This window comes from Macroventuria anomochaeta, assembly GCF_010093625.1.
Source record: "Macroventuria anomochaeta strain CBS 525.71 unplaced genomic scaffold BU25scaffold_38, whole genome shotgun sequence".
In the NCBI taxonomy this organism is placed as follows: Eukaryota; Fungi; Ascomycota; class Dothideomycetes; order Pleosporales; family Didymellaceae; genus Macroventuria; species Macroventuria anomochaeta.
The window spans coordinates 133,721-147,516 of record NW_022985399.1 but is presented as its reverse complement, the minus strand read 5'-3'; the positions used below and the strand labels follow the sequence as shown (position 1 = coordinate 147,516).

General features: G+C 54.9%; 5 protein-coding genes across 5 annotated transcripts; 3 read left to right on the top strand and 2 right to left on the bottom strand.

Moving 5' to 3' along the window:
• The first annotated feature begins 277 nt into the window (after window positions 1-277).
• On the top strand, window positions 278-2,710 carry BU25DRAFT_401073 (uncharacterized protein). The gene is made up of 2 exons (XM_033704994.1): window positions 278-741; window positions 792-2,710. Exons 1-2 carry the CDS (start codon window positions 370-372, stop codon window positions 2,649-2,651), a joined length of 2,232 nt encoding a protein of 743 aa, XP_033557436.1. The 5' UTR covers window positions 278-369; the 3' UTR covers window positions 2,652-2,710.
• Window positions 2,711-2,780: 70 nt separating this feature from the next.
• Window positions 2,781-4,568, top strand: BU25DRAFT_376200 (uncharacterized protein). The gene has a single exon (XM_033704112.1). It carries the CDS (start codon window positions 3,144-3,146, stop codon window positions 4,545-4,547), a length of 1,404 nt encoding a protein of 467 aa, XP_033557435.1. The 5' UTR covers window positions 2,781-3,143; the 3' UTR covers window positions 4,548-4,568.
• A 511-nt stretch (window positions 4,569-5,079) lies between these two features.
• Window positions 5,080-7,576, top strand: BU25DRAFT_414507 (acyltransferase ChoActase/COT/CPT). The gene is made up of 4 exons (XM_033707308.1): window positions 5,080-5,277; window positions 5,333-5,378; window positions 5,431-7,130; window positions 7,188-7,576. Exons 2-4 carry the CDS (start codon window positions 5,342-5,344, stop codon window positions 7,275-7,277), a joined length of 1,827 nt encoding a protein of 608 aa, XP_033557434.1. The 5' UTR covers window positions 5,080-5,277; window positions 5,333-5,341; the 3' UTR covers window positions 7,278-7,576.
• A 679-nt stretch (window positions 7,577-8,255) lies between these two features.
• Window positions 8,256-10,257, bottom strand: BU25DRAFT_401063 (uncharacterized protein). The gene is made up of 2 exons (XM_033704993.1): window positions 9,304-10,257; window positions 8,256-9,252 (listed from the first exon to the last, which is right to left on the bottom strand). Exons 1-2 carry the CDS (start codon window positions 10,240-10,242, stop codon window positions 8,329-8,331), a joined length of 1,863 nt encoding a protein of 620 aa, XP_033557433.1. The 5' UTR covers window positions 10,243-10,257; the 3' UTR covers window positions 8,256-8,328.
• A 1,767-nt stretch (window positions 10,258-12,024) lies between these two features.
• BU25DRAFT_401060 (general substrate transporter) lies at window positions 12,025-13,600 on the bottom strand (the record flags this gene model as incomplete). Its single annotated transcript, XM_033704992.1, has 1 exon — window positions 12,025-13,600. One exon carries the CDS (start codon window positions 13,598-13,600, stop codon window positions 12,050-12,052), a length of 1,551 nt encoding a protein of 516 aa, XP_033557432.1. The 3' UTR covers window positions 12,025-12,049.
• Window positions 13,601-13,796: the final 196 nt, after the last annotated feature.

Below are 13,796 nucleotides of genomic sequence, written 5' to 3'. Positions count from 1 at the left end.
ATCATCTATGCTGCTCTTGTGCTATGCGAAGCCGCCGGTCGGGTCCGGAAGAACTGGAGTAGGCGTGCAGGCGCGCAGAGGGGTGTGAGATTGGCGACGCAGAACAAGGTCGTCTGTAGTCGACGGCGGGGCAGAGGGCGAGGCTTTGGTGTTGTTCTTGCGTGTGTGTCCAGGTTGAAAAGATGCGGACTAAAGATGCGGACCAACGTCATAGCGTCTTCAAACAGCATGTCAACGTTAGTGGCATGTGAAGTTGCCGCATCCGCCGCGCCCAGCGGCAAAACACGCGACGCGTCTCACTCGGCACTGCACTGTCTGCACTTTGGGATATGCATGTTGGAGGAGTGATTGGCAGATGGAGATGCAGCAATGTCCGACGACGAATTCGACTTCTCCGACCATGACCTCGACAACTTGCCAGCGAATACCATTGAGCAGTTCGAGGCTGCTGCCATTCAAGCCACACAGCAGCAGCAGCAGCAGCAGACGAGGCATGCAGCGCTAGAGTCTGACTATGGCCTGGACGACGGCGACGAGGTGATAAACCTTGACGACGAAGATGGCTTTGCCCCGGGCCAGCAAGGCCGAGGACATGCGCCTTATGATACTTATGACACTTACGATGCCTACGAGGAGGGCACCACGATAGACGAGGGCAGCCGCTATGAGAATGTGCACGTGGTCCAGCAGCCGCGACAGTCGCAAGCCGATCCAGACCAGCTGCTCTCACGCATCAAGAAGGTGGGGCAGTTCCCTGCATTGTTACCATGGAGCCCTGCTGACTGGTACAGCTAGAGCAGGAGAAGGCTCGCGAGAAGAGAGACGCTGAAAACCTGAAGAGCAAGCTGCAGACCAAGTCTGGCGAAGCAGACACCCTCCGCCGGCGCCACGATGCCGAACTGCGCCGGCACGAGCGCCAGCTGGCCGACCAGCAGCAGTTCCACGGCGGTGAGGTTGCGAAGCTCAGGGCCGAGATCGAGAAGCTGCGGCGCGAGAAAGAGCAGGCCAGCACGGACAGCATGTTCCACCAGCACGATGTGCGCGAGGCTGGCATGGCACCGAGGACAAGGAAGCCCATGGCTACCAGACCGAAGGCCAATACCGCAGTGAGCCCAGCGGGTACGCCGAGGAAAGAGCCGCGGCGTCCCTTGGGCGATGGCTTCGATGATGACGATGTGGTCATGGCATCTCCTTCGAGGACTCGCGAGAGGCAGAAGGCTGCAACACCGAGCCTGGCCGGGAAGCGAAAGAGGACTGTTGTTGATGCAACTCCAATTCCTCTGCAGCTGAGTGAGCCACGCACCCAGCCACGGGAGAAGGAAGCGGAGCGCGTTGAGGGAGAAGTGCAGATTGACGCGGCACTTTTGGAGTACTTTCGAGAAGACGATGGCCGCTTTGATCTGTTACATCGCCTATTGGCTCATACATCATCGAATGGGACAGACCGGATACTGGAGGCGCTTGCACAGCACTCGTTCCCATCAGACACATCAAAAAGGCTATCGTCTATCTTCTACGACGCCTTGGCCGCCAAAGCCTTTTCAGACGTGCACGCTCTGGCACTGGATATCTGCTTTGCCATTTGCGATCTCTGGGCCCAGTGTCTGGCCGAGAGGTACTACGCCCCGGTGAACTTGCTGCTCGATGCACTTCATTTTGTGTTAGCTTGCGGGCGGTGCGAGACGGCCTGCGAGATTAAGGGCCGCTTCGTCCCACTCATGATTGACTCGATCGACCTGGTGGCGAATCCCTTGTCCAAGGCTGCTAAGGTAGGCCATGAAGCCGTCGTTGCCTTGTACGCCTCAGGTCATCGCGAGATCACAGCTCAAATTGATGTCTTAGACTGCCTGGAACTGCTGCACCTCATTGCAACAAGCTGCGTCAGCCTGGATGGAACTGAATCTGCTGAGTTATGGGAATCCATACCATCTGACTTCGCCATCATGCTGCTCAATAAGGAACAACCAGTCGCACAGATTTCTCTCATGCTCCGCATCATCAGCACCTCTGCACTTTCCACTTCGATTGGACCCATCACAGACTCTGACTCCCAGACCGACAGTCAAGCGAGCAGAGAAGAGGCCCTCATCGGCCGTCTTACCAACATCTTCACCGAGACACCCACCATTACCGCCGATCCCTTTCCGTTGTCATCTCTGTCCCCTCCCTCAGATCCACCGGAGACCATCACGGAGACCGACATCTTAGATCTCCGCCTCCAGGTCGTCGATCTCCTGACTTCACTCTCGATACCTCAACATGGCGCGACCCGCCTAGCTCAAAATCGGATATGCATCGGTCGTCTCATCAAATACCTCGATCGCCTCCTGAATATGTTATACAAGTCGCCTCTCGCTCCTACTCAAGACGTCACAATTGACTCCATCAACGCAACGATGAAGCTCATCTACCACATTGTGACCAGCAATCCTGGATTCGATATCAAGAGCAAGTTGGTCAATACACTCGGAGGACAGCACGCATATTTAGTGTCATTGACAAGGCTGGCGTTCAGTGAGGGACTGGTGTTGGAAGCTGGCATTGAAGAGGCAGTCATTGACATGGCGCATCACATTTTGGATGAGGGCCTTAGTCTAGAAGAGGGCGAGGCTTTTGGATTAGTCTTCAGCACTGGAACTAGCATACTGTAGCTCGTAGAGGGTATATACCCTACAAGAGGTGCACGCCAAGGCACTAAGCTTGCAGCATCCTGATCTCTTCTTCCTTCTACATGCCCTTCCGCGTCACCACATTGCTGTCAACCCTCGATACGATACCACAGACTCGCAATAGCCGCTCGTCGCTTATTTGAATGCCGACGTTAGATCTTTTGGAGATAAGCCACCCGACCGGACAAAATACCAAGAGGATTTTCATGCAGCCAAGACCTCAAAGATGGGGCTCCGTCACCAGGCTTTGGGACCATTTAGGAAGGTTGCTAAATGAAGATGGAGGGATCATGACACGTTTGGGCATTTTTTTTCGTCTTGGAGACGCGGATAACGATTTCCAACATCGCTTCCTGCAGCATGGTCACCCGGCAGTCAACGGTCATCCCCAGTCAATCGGCCGGTCTTCATCCGAGGTCGCATACACAAGATATATAAAGGGTACCATGCAACGAAGTTGCTGCAACCACAACGATGGATCGCTACCTTATCGCAAGGATCCCTACAGTGGCGCCCTCAGTACTAACTTTGGGCCTTCTCGCCTTGATCCTCAGCTATGGGCCGCACACAGTAGCTGCTACTGGGAGTACCTACCTTGTCAGTCGCCAGAGCAATGGCACAGCGCTCAGTCCGCACTTCACAGCCATATCGGACTATGTTGACTCCATCACTGACGACCTTTCATCCATCAACACCGAGATTCATTCGAACCCAGAGCTAGGCTATGAGGAAGTCAAGGCCCATGAACTACTAACCTCATTCATGGAAGAGCAAGAAGGATGGAACGTCACTCGGTCCGTCGGGAACATCTCGACTGCTTTCATGGCCGTGTTTGAGGGCAGCGGCGAGGGTCCGATTGTTGGCTTCAACGCTGAGTACGATGCGCTGCCAGAGCTGGGCCACGCTTGCGGCCACAACCTCATCGCTACTGCATCTCTAGGAGGTGCTCTCGCAGCTGCCGACGTCATGCGTAAGGAGAACCTCGCAGGCAAGATCATCCTCTTCGGAACTCCCGCCGAAGAATCTCTGGGCGGCAAAGTCAAGATGCTAGAAGCCGGCATCTTCAACGACGCCAAAATCGATATCTCCTTGATCTCCCACCCAACATCCAGCGGCGACAGTCCTTACATGATCACCACCTCGACCGACCGCGTCGACGTTGAATACTACGGCCGCGAAGCCCACGCCGCCGCCGGACCCTGGGAAGGCATTAACGCGCAAGACGGCCTGCTCCTCGCCAACAGCGCGATCTCCTACATGCGTCAGCAACTGCGACCTTCCGACCGCGTCCACGGCTTCATTTCCAGCGCAGGGTCCCGCATCAACGTCATCTCGGCCAAAGCCTCTGGATCCTACCAGATCCGCGCAAACGACGAGACACAGCTCTCGAACCTAACTCAGCGCGTCGAGAACTGCTTCAAAGCCGGTGCCCTGGCTACAGGCGCCGAACTCAATTTCACAATCCGTCCCTACGGGTACGCAAACCACGTCACCAACGACCTCCTCGCCGCCTCGTACGCGACGTTCTTTGAAGAGCTGGGCGGCGAGCTTGAGCCCAGTGAGATCGACAAGATGAAAGACCCCTCCGGCTCAACCGACCAAGGCAACCTCTCCCACGAATGGCCGAGTATATCCCCCTACTTCCAGATCTTCAACGAGGATGGGAGTGTGCCGTCCAGCGGCCCACACACAGCGGCTTTCGAGGTCGCAGCTGGCTCAAAGCCAGCGTTTGAGAAGAGTTTGGTGGTCGCGAAGAGTCTTGCGGGGGTCGCTGTTGATGTGTTGACTGTGGATGGACTTTTGGAACAGATCAAGGAGGAGTTTGAGAAGACGAAGACGCCTAGTTTGAGGAGGCGCTCATTGTCGAGGAATGCGTAGGAAGCACGGAGATCAAGAAGTAACGACGTCTGACGAACCTCCTCATGTAGCAAATCATAAGTCAACAATACACATGAAGTCTCAACCATGCCATCACGCTACCCTGATATGCCGTACTTCCAGCAGCTCGTACGAGCCCCTTTGCTATGGTGGTTCAAGGCCCGGCCATCGCTGTTGACTCAAGAGTAACCGATGGAGAGCTGCCTCGGCTGTTGAGGAGCCCCATGCGTCCGTGCACGCGTTTTGTGGGGAGCGGGGAGCACATGGAGATAGCTGCAAAACACCTGTGAACAGCAAAGCTGGCCTTGACCTCACTATTTGTAGAACGGTTTCGAATCCATTGGCTCCGCAGAGCCTCATGGCCTTCCATGCATGCCTCTCCATGTGAAAGCTGACATCCGGGCTAGCGGGACAAGTCCCAAGCAGCCAGAGAGCTGCGACGCCGATGAAGTCACGCGGTGAGGTCTGGGCAGCTGTCCCTTAGAACCTCGGCTCGGTGAGCTCACGACGAACCGGGGCTGCAGTCACTACTGGTCAATCTGACACGCGTGCGCTTTCGCCGAGGATCATCGTAGCCTACTAGAAATTCTGTCGTCGCACTTCTTGCTGTCTCATTATTGCTCTCTTCGCTGCTTCAACCCCTCTCTTGGTGATGTTCAGTAGAGTTGCGGGAGCGCGAGTACCAGCCTCGATACTTCGCAGACCTATCACTCAGAGTCAGACGTCGAGGGTACGTACCATTGTAAAACAGAGATTTGTCAGGGAAGAAGCTGATGATTGTGCAGATTGTCGCAATGGCACCCGCTAGGAAGCAGTCTTCGCTGCCAGAGGGTAAGATACCGCCAACATGTGCCGTTGATGTACAAGGAGTAACGGCACGCAGGCTACAAGGAGGACCACAGCAAAGGCGCAATGCTGCGATTCGAGGACTCCCTCCCCCGGCTGCCTGTGCCCTCCCTCGAGGAGACAGCCAAGCGGTACCTGAAGTCGGTCCACCCGCTGCTCTCTAAGAACGAGTTCGAGGCGACGACCAAAGCTGTCAACGAGTTCGTTGCTCCCGGCGGCCCGGGCGAGACACTGCAGAAGCGCTTGGAGGAGCGAAGAGCGCGGCCAGAGATCAAGAACTGGCTCGCCGAGTGGTGGAACGATGCCGCCTACATGGGCTACCGCGACCCTGTCGTGCCCTACGTCAGCTACTTCTACTCGCACCGCGACGACAGGAAGCGGAGAAACCCCGCCAAGCGCGCCGCTGCTATCTCAACCGCAGTGCTGGAGTTCAAGAAGCTGGTCGACAATGGCGAGCTGGAGCCCGAGTACATGAAGAAGCTGCCCATGGCTATGAGCTCCTACGAGTGGATGTTCAACTGCAGCCGTGTGCCCAAGAAGCCCGCCGACACCAGCGTCAAGTTCCCCTTCAAGGAGAACCAGCACATCATCGCCATCCGCAAGAACCAATTTTGGAAGATCCCCCACGAGGTCAATGGCAAGCAGCTCAATACCAGCGAGCTCGAGCTGCAGTTCAAGCGCATCTACGAGAATGCCGTGAAGACAGACGCAGTCGGCACACTCACCTCGCAGAACCGCAATGTCTGGGCAGAGGTATACCCCAAGCTTAAGGCCGCATCTGCTGTCAACGCCGCGACCATGGAGGCTATCGAGTCTTCCTCCTTCGTCGTGTGTCTCGACGATGCCACTCCCGTCACCCTCGAAGAGCGCGCACACCAATACTGGCACGGCGATGGCGCGAACAGGTGGTTCGACAAGCCTCTCCAGTTCATCGTCAACGATAACGGCACATCCGGCTTCATGGGCGAGCACTCCATCATGGACGGCACACCCACACACCGCCTGAACGACCACGCTAACAAGCTCATCTTCACCAACGCCCTCCCCTTCGACAACCCCACCATCCGCTCCGACCTCCCCAACCCCAAGCCTCTCCGCTTTGAACTCAACGCCGAGCTCAAGAGTGACATCGCCGCCGCCACCGCCCACTTCGCCCAGCAAATTGGCGCACACGAGCTGCGCGTCCAAGCCTACCAGGGCTATGGCAAGGGCCTGATCAAGAAATTCAAGTGCTCGCCGGACGCCTACGTGCAGATGATCATCCAACTCGCATACCACAAGTTCTACGGCAAGAACCGGCCCACATACGAGTCCGCGGCGACTCGTCGCTTCCAGGAAGGCCGCACAGAGACGTGCAGGACGGTGTCTGACGAGAGCGTTGCGTTCTGTGAGGCCATGGCCGATGCTAACGCCAGTCCTGAGGAGTGCCAGAAGAAGTTTCGCGCTGCGCTGGATGCGCATGTGAAGTACATCAGCGACGCGTCGGATGGGCGTGGCGTTGACAGGCATTTGTTTGGTTTGAAGAAGTGCCTCAAGGAGGGCGAGGAGGTACCGGCGCTGTACCAGGACCCGGCGTACAGCTACTCCAGCACATGGTTCATCTCCTCCTCCCAACTCTCCTCAGAATACTTCAACGGCTACGGGTGGAGCCAGGTTGTCGATGATGGATGGGGTCTCGCGTACATGATCAACGAGAACAGCATCCAGTTCAATGTCTGCTCCAAGGGGTTGGGCTCCGTAAGTCTAATCTATTCCGCGAAGTCTCAAGGAGCAAAAACTAACGGAGATCCGCAGGACAAGATGAGTTTCTACCTCAACGAAGCCGCGGGCGACATCAGAGACATCATGCTGCCCACGCTCGAGGCGCCGAAGGCGAAATTGTAGATGTTACCATCAGGATGTCACAGGATCTTTGAAACAAATACATAGAGAGGTTTGGGCACGATAGTCCATACATTTAGGATTGGATAGAAGACACGATGAAGCTCCCTTACACTACCTTTCCCGATGTGCCTCGCGAGCAATAAAGTAGCCATACCATATATGTAACGGTTTCGATACTCTACAAGTCAGGCCAACAGCATCAACTCACCGTTCTATGCTCACTGTAGTTAGATGCTCGCCTATCACTCGCTTATATAGCCATCTTGGAGGTCTTCTGCCTTCTTCAATCAACACAGGACATTCCTCCAATTCAAGCTTCAAAGAATACACCTGCTTTCCGCTACCTGCTACTAGATCCAATCCGCCCAAGCCCCCACAAATTCAACCCCTCACACATGTACCGGCCATGTCAGACACTTGCATCCCCTTCCTACCATCCATCCACATTCTGCGCCCTTGAAACCCGTCCTTGTACATTCGCTATTCCCGTTCACTGCCTCGCCAACACCCTATGTCGCGGCCCCGCAGCGATACGGAAAGGCCGAGCTTTCCGACCCTCGGGTCCTAAAGGTTGTATACACCGCAACGCCCTAGAACCCGTTCCGAGCTGCGCAAATGCTGTCTAGAGAAGGAACGGCATCTGGAATTTAGACCTTGGTGGATTGAACCTGTAGAACGGCGAAGGATAGAGTGATAGATGAGTGATAAATGCCTAGCTGATTTCGACACATGTGGTCGACGGCGGACATGTTGAGTTGAGACTTAATCGCTGTGCGGAGGTAGTGGCGGTTGGGCTTGTTGAGGCTTTGGATAGAGGCATCCGTACGCAAGGCAACGAACTACGCGGCTGTTTATCTTTAAGATGGGGACGGTGAAGCACTGTAGCGTACATCGCGGGACAGGGGGGGGGGTGTGGTTGGCGTTAAGGCGAGAATAATCACACATGAAAGTTGAGACAAAGTGCGTAGCAACTCTCAACGCCCAACGACTTATCGTATTCACCAAGTCTCACTCCCATTGCCTCCCCTTATATTCCCTTGCCTCTCACCGCTCACCCACCAACAACGATGCCCTTATCCCAATTCTCATCCTGGACTTCAAACCTCTCCCTAACACGCCTTTCAGCACCCTGACTCACCAACTCCCCACTCTCCCTATAATCCCTTAACACACCAACACACCTCTCATCTCCCTTCTCTACCAGCCTATCAATCAATCGCTCATACGTCCCGCGTCTCGGCCTCATCCCCGCTGCCCGCATCTCCTCGAAGTAGTTCACCGCATCATCGATATCGTCGCTTCTCTCACAAACCAAGATGAGGCGGTCGTACGTGATCCGATCAGGCTGTAGATTTAGAGAGATCATCTCGTTGGCCAAAAACATAGCGAGGTCTTTGCGCCCCGCCTGCGCGCAGCCGCGAAACAGGAGGTTGAATGTCTCCGTGTTCGGGCCGGAAGGGGAGACGGTGTGCAGCGCTTTGTAGATGTCCAGTGCCGAGGGGAGGGAGTTGATAGCGATGCAGGCTTGGATGCAGCAGTTTATTGCTGCGGTGGGGACTTTGCGGCCTTGTGCCTCGAAGTCTTGGAGTAGTGTGAAGGCGTGCAGCGGCATGCTTATCTGCTCTTCCTCCCCGTCTGGGGAAGTCGATGGTGGAGGAGGAGGTGCGTTGCGCAGGTACCAGAACAGCGGATGGCATGTTCCGGCATCGACTTTGAGGTTTGCGTCGGCCATGATTAGGATTACGGAGAGGGCATCGGAGAGAGCGTTGGCTTTTAGGTAGGCCGCAACGAGGAGTTCGTAGTGGTGCGTGTTGAAGATTGTTTCGCGCTCGGTAAGGAGGCGGAAGACGTCGGTTGCGAGTTGCACGTCGCCGTGGCGCGAGGCCAGGGAGAGGACGGAGAGACAGGTGCCGGTTGGGGGTTTGAGGTAGCCTGGTTGGACTTGGGTGGTCCATACTATGCGTGCGGCGTCGTGCTGTTGATCATTAGTAATCTGACTAGAATGTTGCGCAGATAGAGGACGTACCAGTTGTTGCTTCGCAGCAGCATCCAGCAAAGCGCCCCACAGCGCATTGCTCAGCTTCACACCATACGCCGCTCCGGCAGTATCCATGCCCATGGCGCTCTCTTTCAGTCCCAAGACGTAGAAAGCCTCTTCGACCTCTCCAAACTCCAACAACAACCACATAGCCTCGCTGAACACCCAGTCCTCAACCCGAACCTTCTTCCTACTCAAATCCTCCAGCATCTCTAGCGCCTGCTCAAACAGCCTCTCCCTCAGCAGCCCCGCCACCACAAAATTATGCCCACGATCAGACAGCGTGAACCACCTCTCCTTCATATACTCCAGAATCTCCGCCCTCAGCAAATAATCCGGATGAACGGCCAGCGCCTCAAGCACATTCTCGCAGCCCCTCACATCCAAATCTACTCTTCCGCTTACACTCGGATCCGCGCCATCGGTCCAAAACCCCATCTCCTCAAGCACCTTGCGCACCTTCCCCGCCGTGCCGTCTGTGCTGCTCGTGAAGCTGTGCAAGATGGCGGCATACATTTCCTTGTCGGGGCGCTGGCCGCGGTCTTTGACGAGCACGTTGCAAATCTTCATTACTTCTTCGAAGTGGCCCTTGGAGCCTTCCAAGCGCAGGTCTTCGTAGAGGATGTGTGTGGGGAGGTGCACGAGGGGGGGCTTTTCTCTGCCATGGCGCAATGGGCGGTTGGTGAACTGAGGGCGAGAGGTAGGCGTTGGTATGTGAGGCTGTACGAAGGAGTTTGGGGAGGTTGTGCTTGCTGTGGCGCTGTATGCGCGAGACTGGCATTGCGGTCGAGGATTGTTACGCTTTGGTTGGTGATTGCGGAGGGTGGAGGCGCCTGCGCGCGTTGCCTGCAGGGCTGTGGCATGGGGAGGAAACCCGGGGCAGAGACATCGCCACAGCGCGTCGTTGACGAAGGGCCGCGGTGGCATTAGCGGTGTTGTTGGTGACGCTCAGAAGTTTGGGAAGCTCGATCGAGGGTTCAACGTTCGATATGGGCCCATGCGCGCCTCGGTTCCTTCCTCGCAAGGCTGAGCGACGTCAACTGCCAACCAGCAACAACACATTACATCGCGGCAACATTATTCGAAACTTTGAATCTGTCAGCACTGGCTGGAAATGCTATATTCAATTCATTCACTTGGAGCTGGCTTCTGTATAAGTGCCACAAAGAACATCGTAGCAGAGAAGAAATCATCGTAGGTTTGCAGAAGCATCGAAAAACAAAAGAAATATGACAACAGAGCATTGCCAGACTAAACAATGTTAAAGCCATGGAAGCCCTTGCAAAGTTGTACTGCATCGTTCCTACCGAAAATGGTTACCCAAGGCTGAGGAAGAACGAGTTACTGCTTCGAGCTTACACTGCGCTGAAAGAAATACCCTATCAACTGTCATGATCAAGCTCACTCTATCGCGTGCTTACCCACGTGAGGACTAATCCGTCCATTTGTTCTCACTTTCTGCACATCCTGCTGGCTGTCGAACGTCCCTATGTTTCCTCGCACGTCGGCCAGGTCAACGTACTGCGTAAGAGCGATATGAGAGCAAGATTCACCCAACCCATTGGTGAAATCCATCTCTTGGCCTGTACCATGATTGACTCTCACATCAAGCAATCCATCTCCCTACATAGATGCCCCCAAATTGTGCAATCTCTCATCAATCACAAACAAGACCTCAAGGTGCAATGGTAGCGCACCACGTGGATGTTGAAGCTCCGGAGTCAGCGGCGCTGGCTCTAGGATGATCAAGTTGTAGAGGTTCTGGGTTCAAGGTTCAGGGAGGTCATTCTTCTTGCTTGTTTGTTCCAGAGGAAGCGGTGTATAGTCGGGATGGTCATTGTTTCTGTTGGGGGCGTCTCCATTTCTGGTTGCAACCTGAGATCGGAGTTGTAGAAAGGCGGAGAATGAGGCCAAGTGGCACTGACTGTGGGTGATGTGGAACAAAGCGATGTTGAAGAACGCAGAGTTTGGGGGAATGATTGAGTGAACAGTTGTAGAAGCCTGTCTACCGCCAAGGGTGGCAGGAAAAGAGGCAGCTCGATGCTTAGCAGCAGTTGGAATTTCATTTTTATGGAAGGGGATCAATAATCGTGGAAGTCTGGAATGGCGTAAAACCTAAGGAAGCAATAGCACGGTCCGGACAGAAAAGATGAAAGTTCCGCCTGGGTAGTGCAGGTACAATTGGACGCTACGTATTGGTCATCAACAGAAAGCATTGCTAAGGGTACTGTCTCACCTTTGGTAGCATAAGGACCTCCCAGCCCTTTTGCTAGAACTTGAGGCATCACATCATCACCTTGCAGCGTTGAAGTGGGAACAATAATGTTCCCCGTTGATGTCACTGATTTATGAGATCACAAGTTTCTATCACGGTCGTGTAGGACTGTAGGACTCATGATGGCAGCGTATCATCGCAACAGCGCTATCCATGGTACTCGATGTACCTCCGATGCGGCTCAAAGCGGGTCCATCGGTGTCCGATGGGCGGAAGAGGTCGGAGAAAGGAGTCTCAGCCCTGCAAAATGGGCAGCATCTTGGGCGCGCATGTGAAGAAATTCGGAACAGACCGGGCATTCTGGCCCCTTTGCAGGCCTTTTCAGCTTCAAAGAGCCTCAAATGTGGATCTCATGTAGCAAAAGGAAAACTCGTCACCGCTTGCACCCGCTCTTGCACTTGATAAAGGATTCATTCAATCATAACGCTCTAGGTACCTCGTCTACTATTCCACTCAGATTCACTCGCGGATCGACTCAACCTCATTGACGTTCTTCTGGTGGCCTTTCTCGATCGAGTTCACATCGCTCATGAATCCGCCGGTCAAAGGCCTCCTCGACTCGCGCACGATACCAGTGATGCTCTTTCCGCTGCTGAACATCATCTCGAGCTCCTCGAGCGAGCGACCCATTGTCTCGGGGTAGAAGAGGAACACAATCGGCACAATGACGGCAGAGATAATGAGGAAAACGAGGTAGTACTTCCAGCCGATGGTCTCAATGGCAACAGGGGTGGCCATGTTGACGACGAAGTTCCACAGCCAGTGGTTCGCAGTCGAGATACCGGCCATGGGGACACGGAGACGGGTAGGCGCGACTTCAGTGCAGTACAGAAAGTTGGCGCCGAGGAAACCAATGGGGATGAAGAAATTGAAGAGGAAGACGAACAGCGCGGAAACAATCTGCGCGGCCTTGTCGGACTTGGGGAACGAGGAGGCGACAGCGAGGGCCAACATGCAGGAAGCCATACCGGCACCAGAGAACATGAAGAGCTTGCGGCGACCGAAGCGGTCGATGGTGAAGAAGGCGACGAAGCAGGAAAGGAACTTCCAGGTAAGTGCACCACCGGACAGGATGCGGGAAGTCTCGGAGTCGAGGCCAAGACCCTGCTGGAAGATAATGGTCGAGTAGGTAGAGATCAGGTTGGAACCGCACATCTGCTGGAGGAACTGCAGGAAGATGCAGAGAGAGAAGCGGTAGAACAGCTTGTCCTTGCCGTTGGTGAAGATGTCGCTGACCTTGACAGCGCTGCCCTTGGTTTCCTCGAGAGCGAGTTCAATGCCGCTGATCTCGGACGAAATCTCAGGGTCGTGGAGGTCGAGACCCCTGAACTCAGATAAGCTCTTGCGGGCCTCTTCAACACGGCCCTTGTTCACCAACCAACGAGGCGACTCTGGGATGGTGAAAACAGCGGCCATGGGGACGAGCGAGATGACCGTGGGGATCGCAAGGGGAATACGCCATTGAAGAGGAAGGTTGTCCTGCTCAAAGAAACCAAGGTTGATCCAGGCTTCGAGGAGGTAACCAACAGAGATAAAGCAACCGTCAAGCACGACGTGCTTACCTCGGTTGGCGGAAGACGAGCATTCAGATTGCCAAACAGGGACAGTAGCACTGAGCTGACCGACACCCCAACCGAGGATGAATCGACCAATAACGAACTGCACAAGCTGGAAGGAGGTGCACTGAAGGATCTCGCCGACAAGAGTGCAGACAGCGCCAATGAAAATGACCTTGCGGCGACCGAGCCAATCCCCGATCCAAGTACAGGTAAGAGCACCAAAGAGGGCACCAATGGTGAAGGAAGCGACGACAGCACCTTGCTTAGTCGAGTGCTCGCTCTTCAAGGCGCCCTTGGTGTGGACAGTGTCGATCTCAGGGAAATGCTTGTTCCAGTCGCTGAGGGATAAAAGACCGCCGACACCAGACTGGTTGTATCCAAAGAGGACAAAGGCGGGTAAGACGATCAGCAAAAGCTGGCTCATCTGGAGGGACTTTCCGGTAAGACCCATTGTGACGGTGGGTGTATGTGTGATGAAGAGTGGTGGAAGGTCGAGAGACTTCGTCAATCGGCAGACACTAGAGATGCCTGGGTGAACGAGACGGAGAAACTGAAGAACAGAAATTGAGGTGAGCGAGAGCTACTTGTACTCCTTCCCCCGTCCCCACATTATTGAAGTGTGTGGGCATTAGCTATCACAGAGGGTC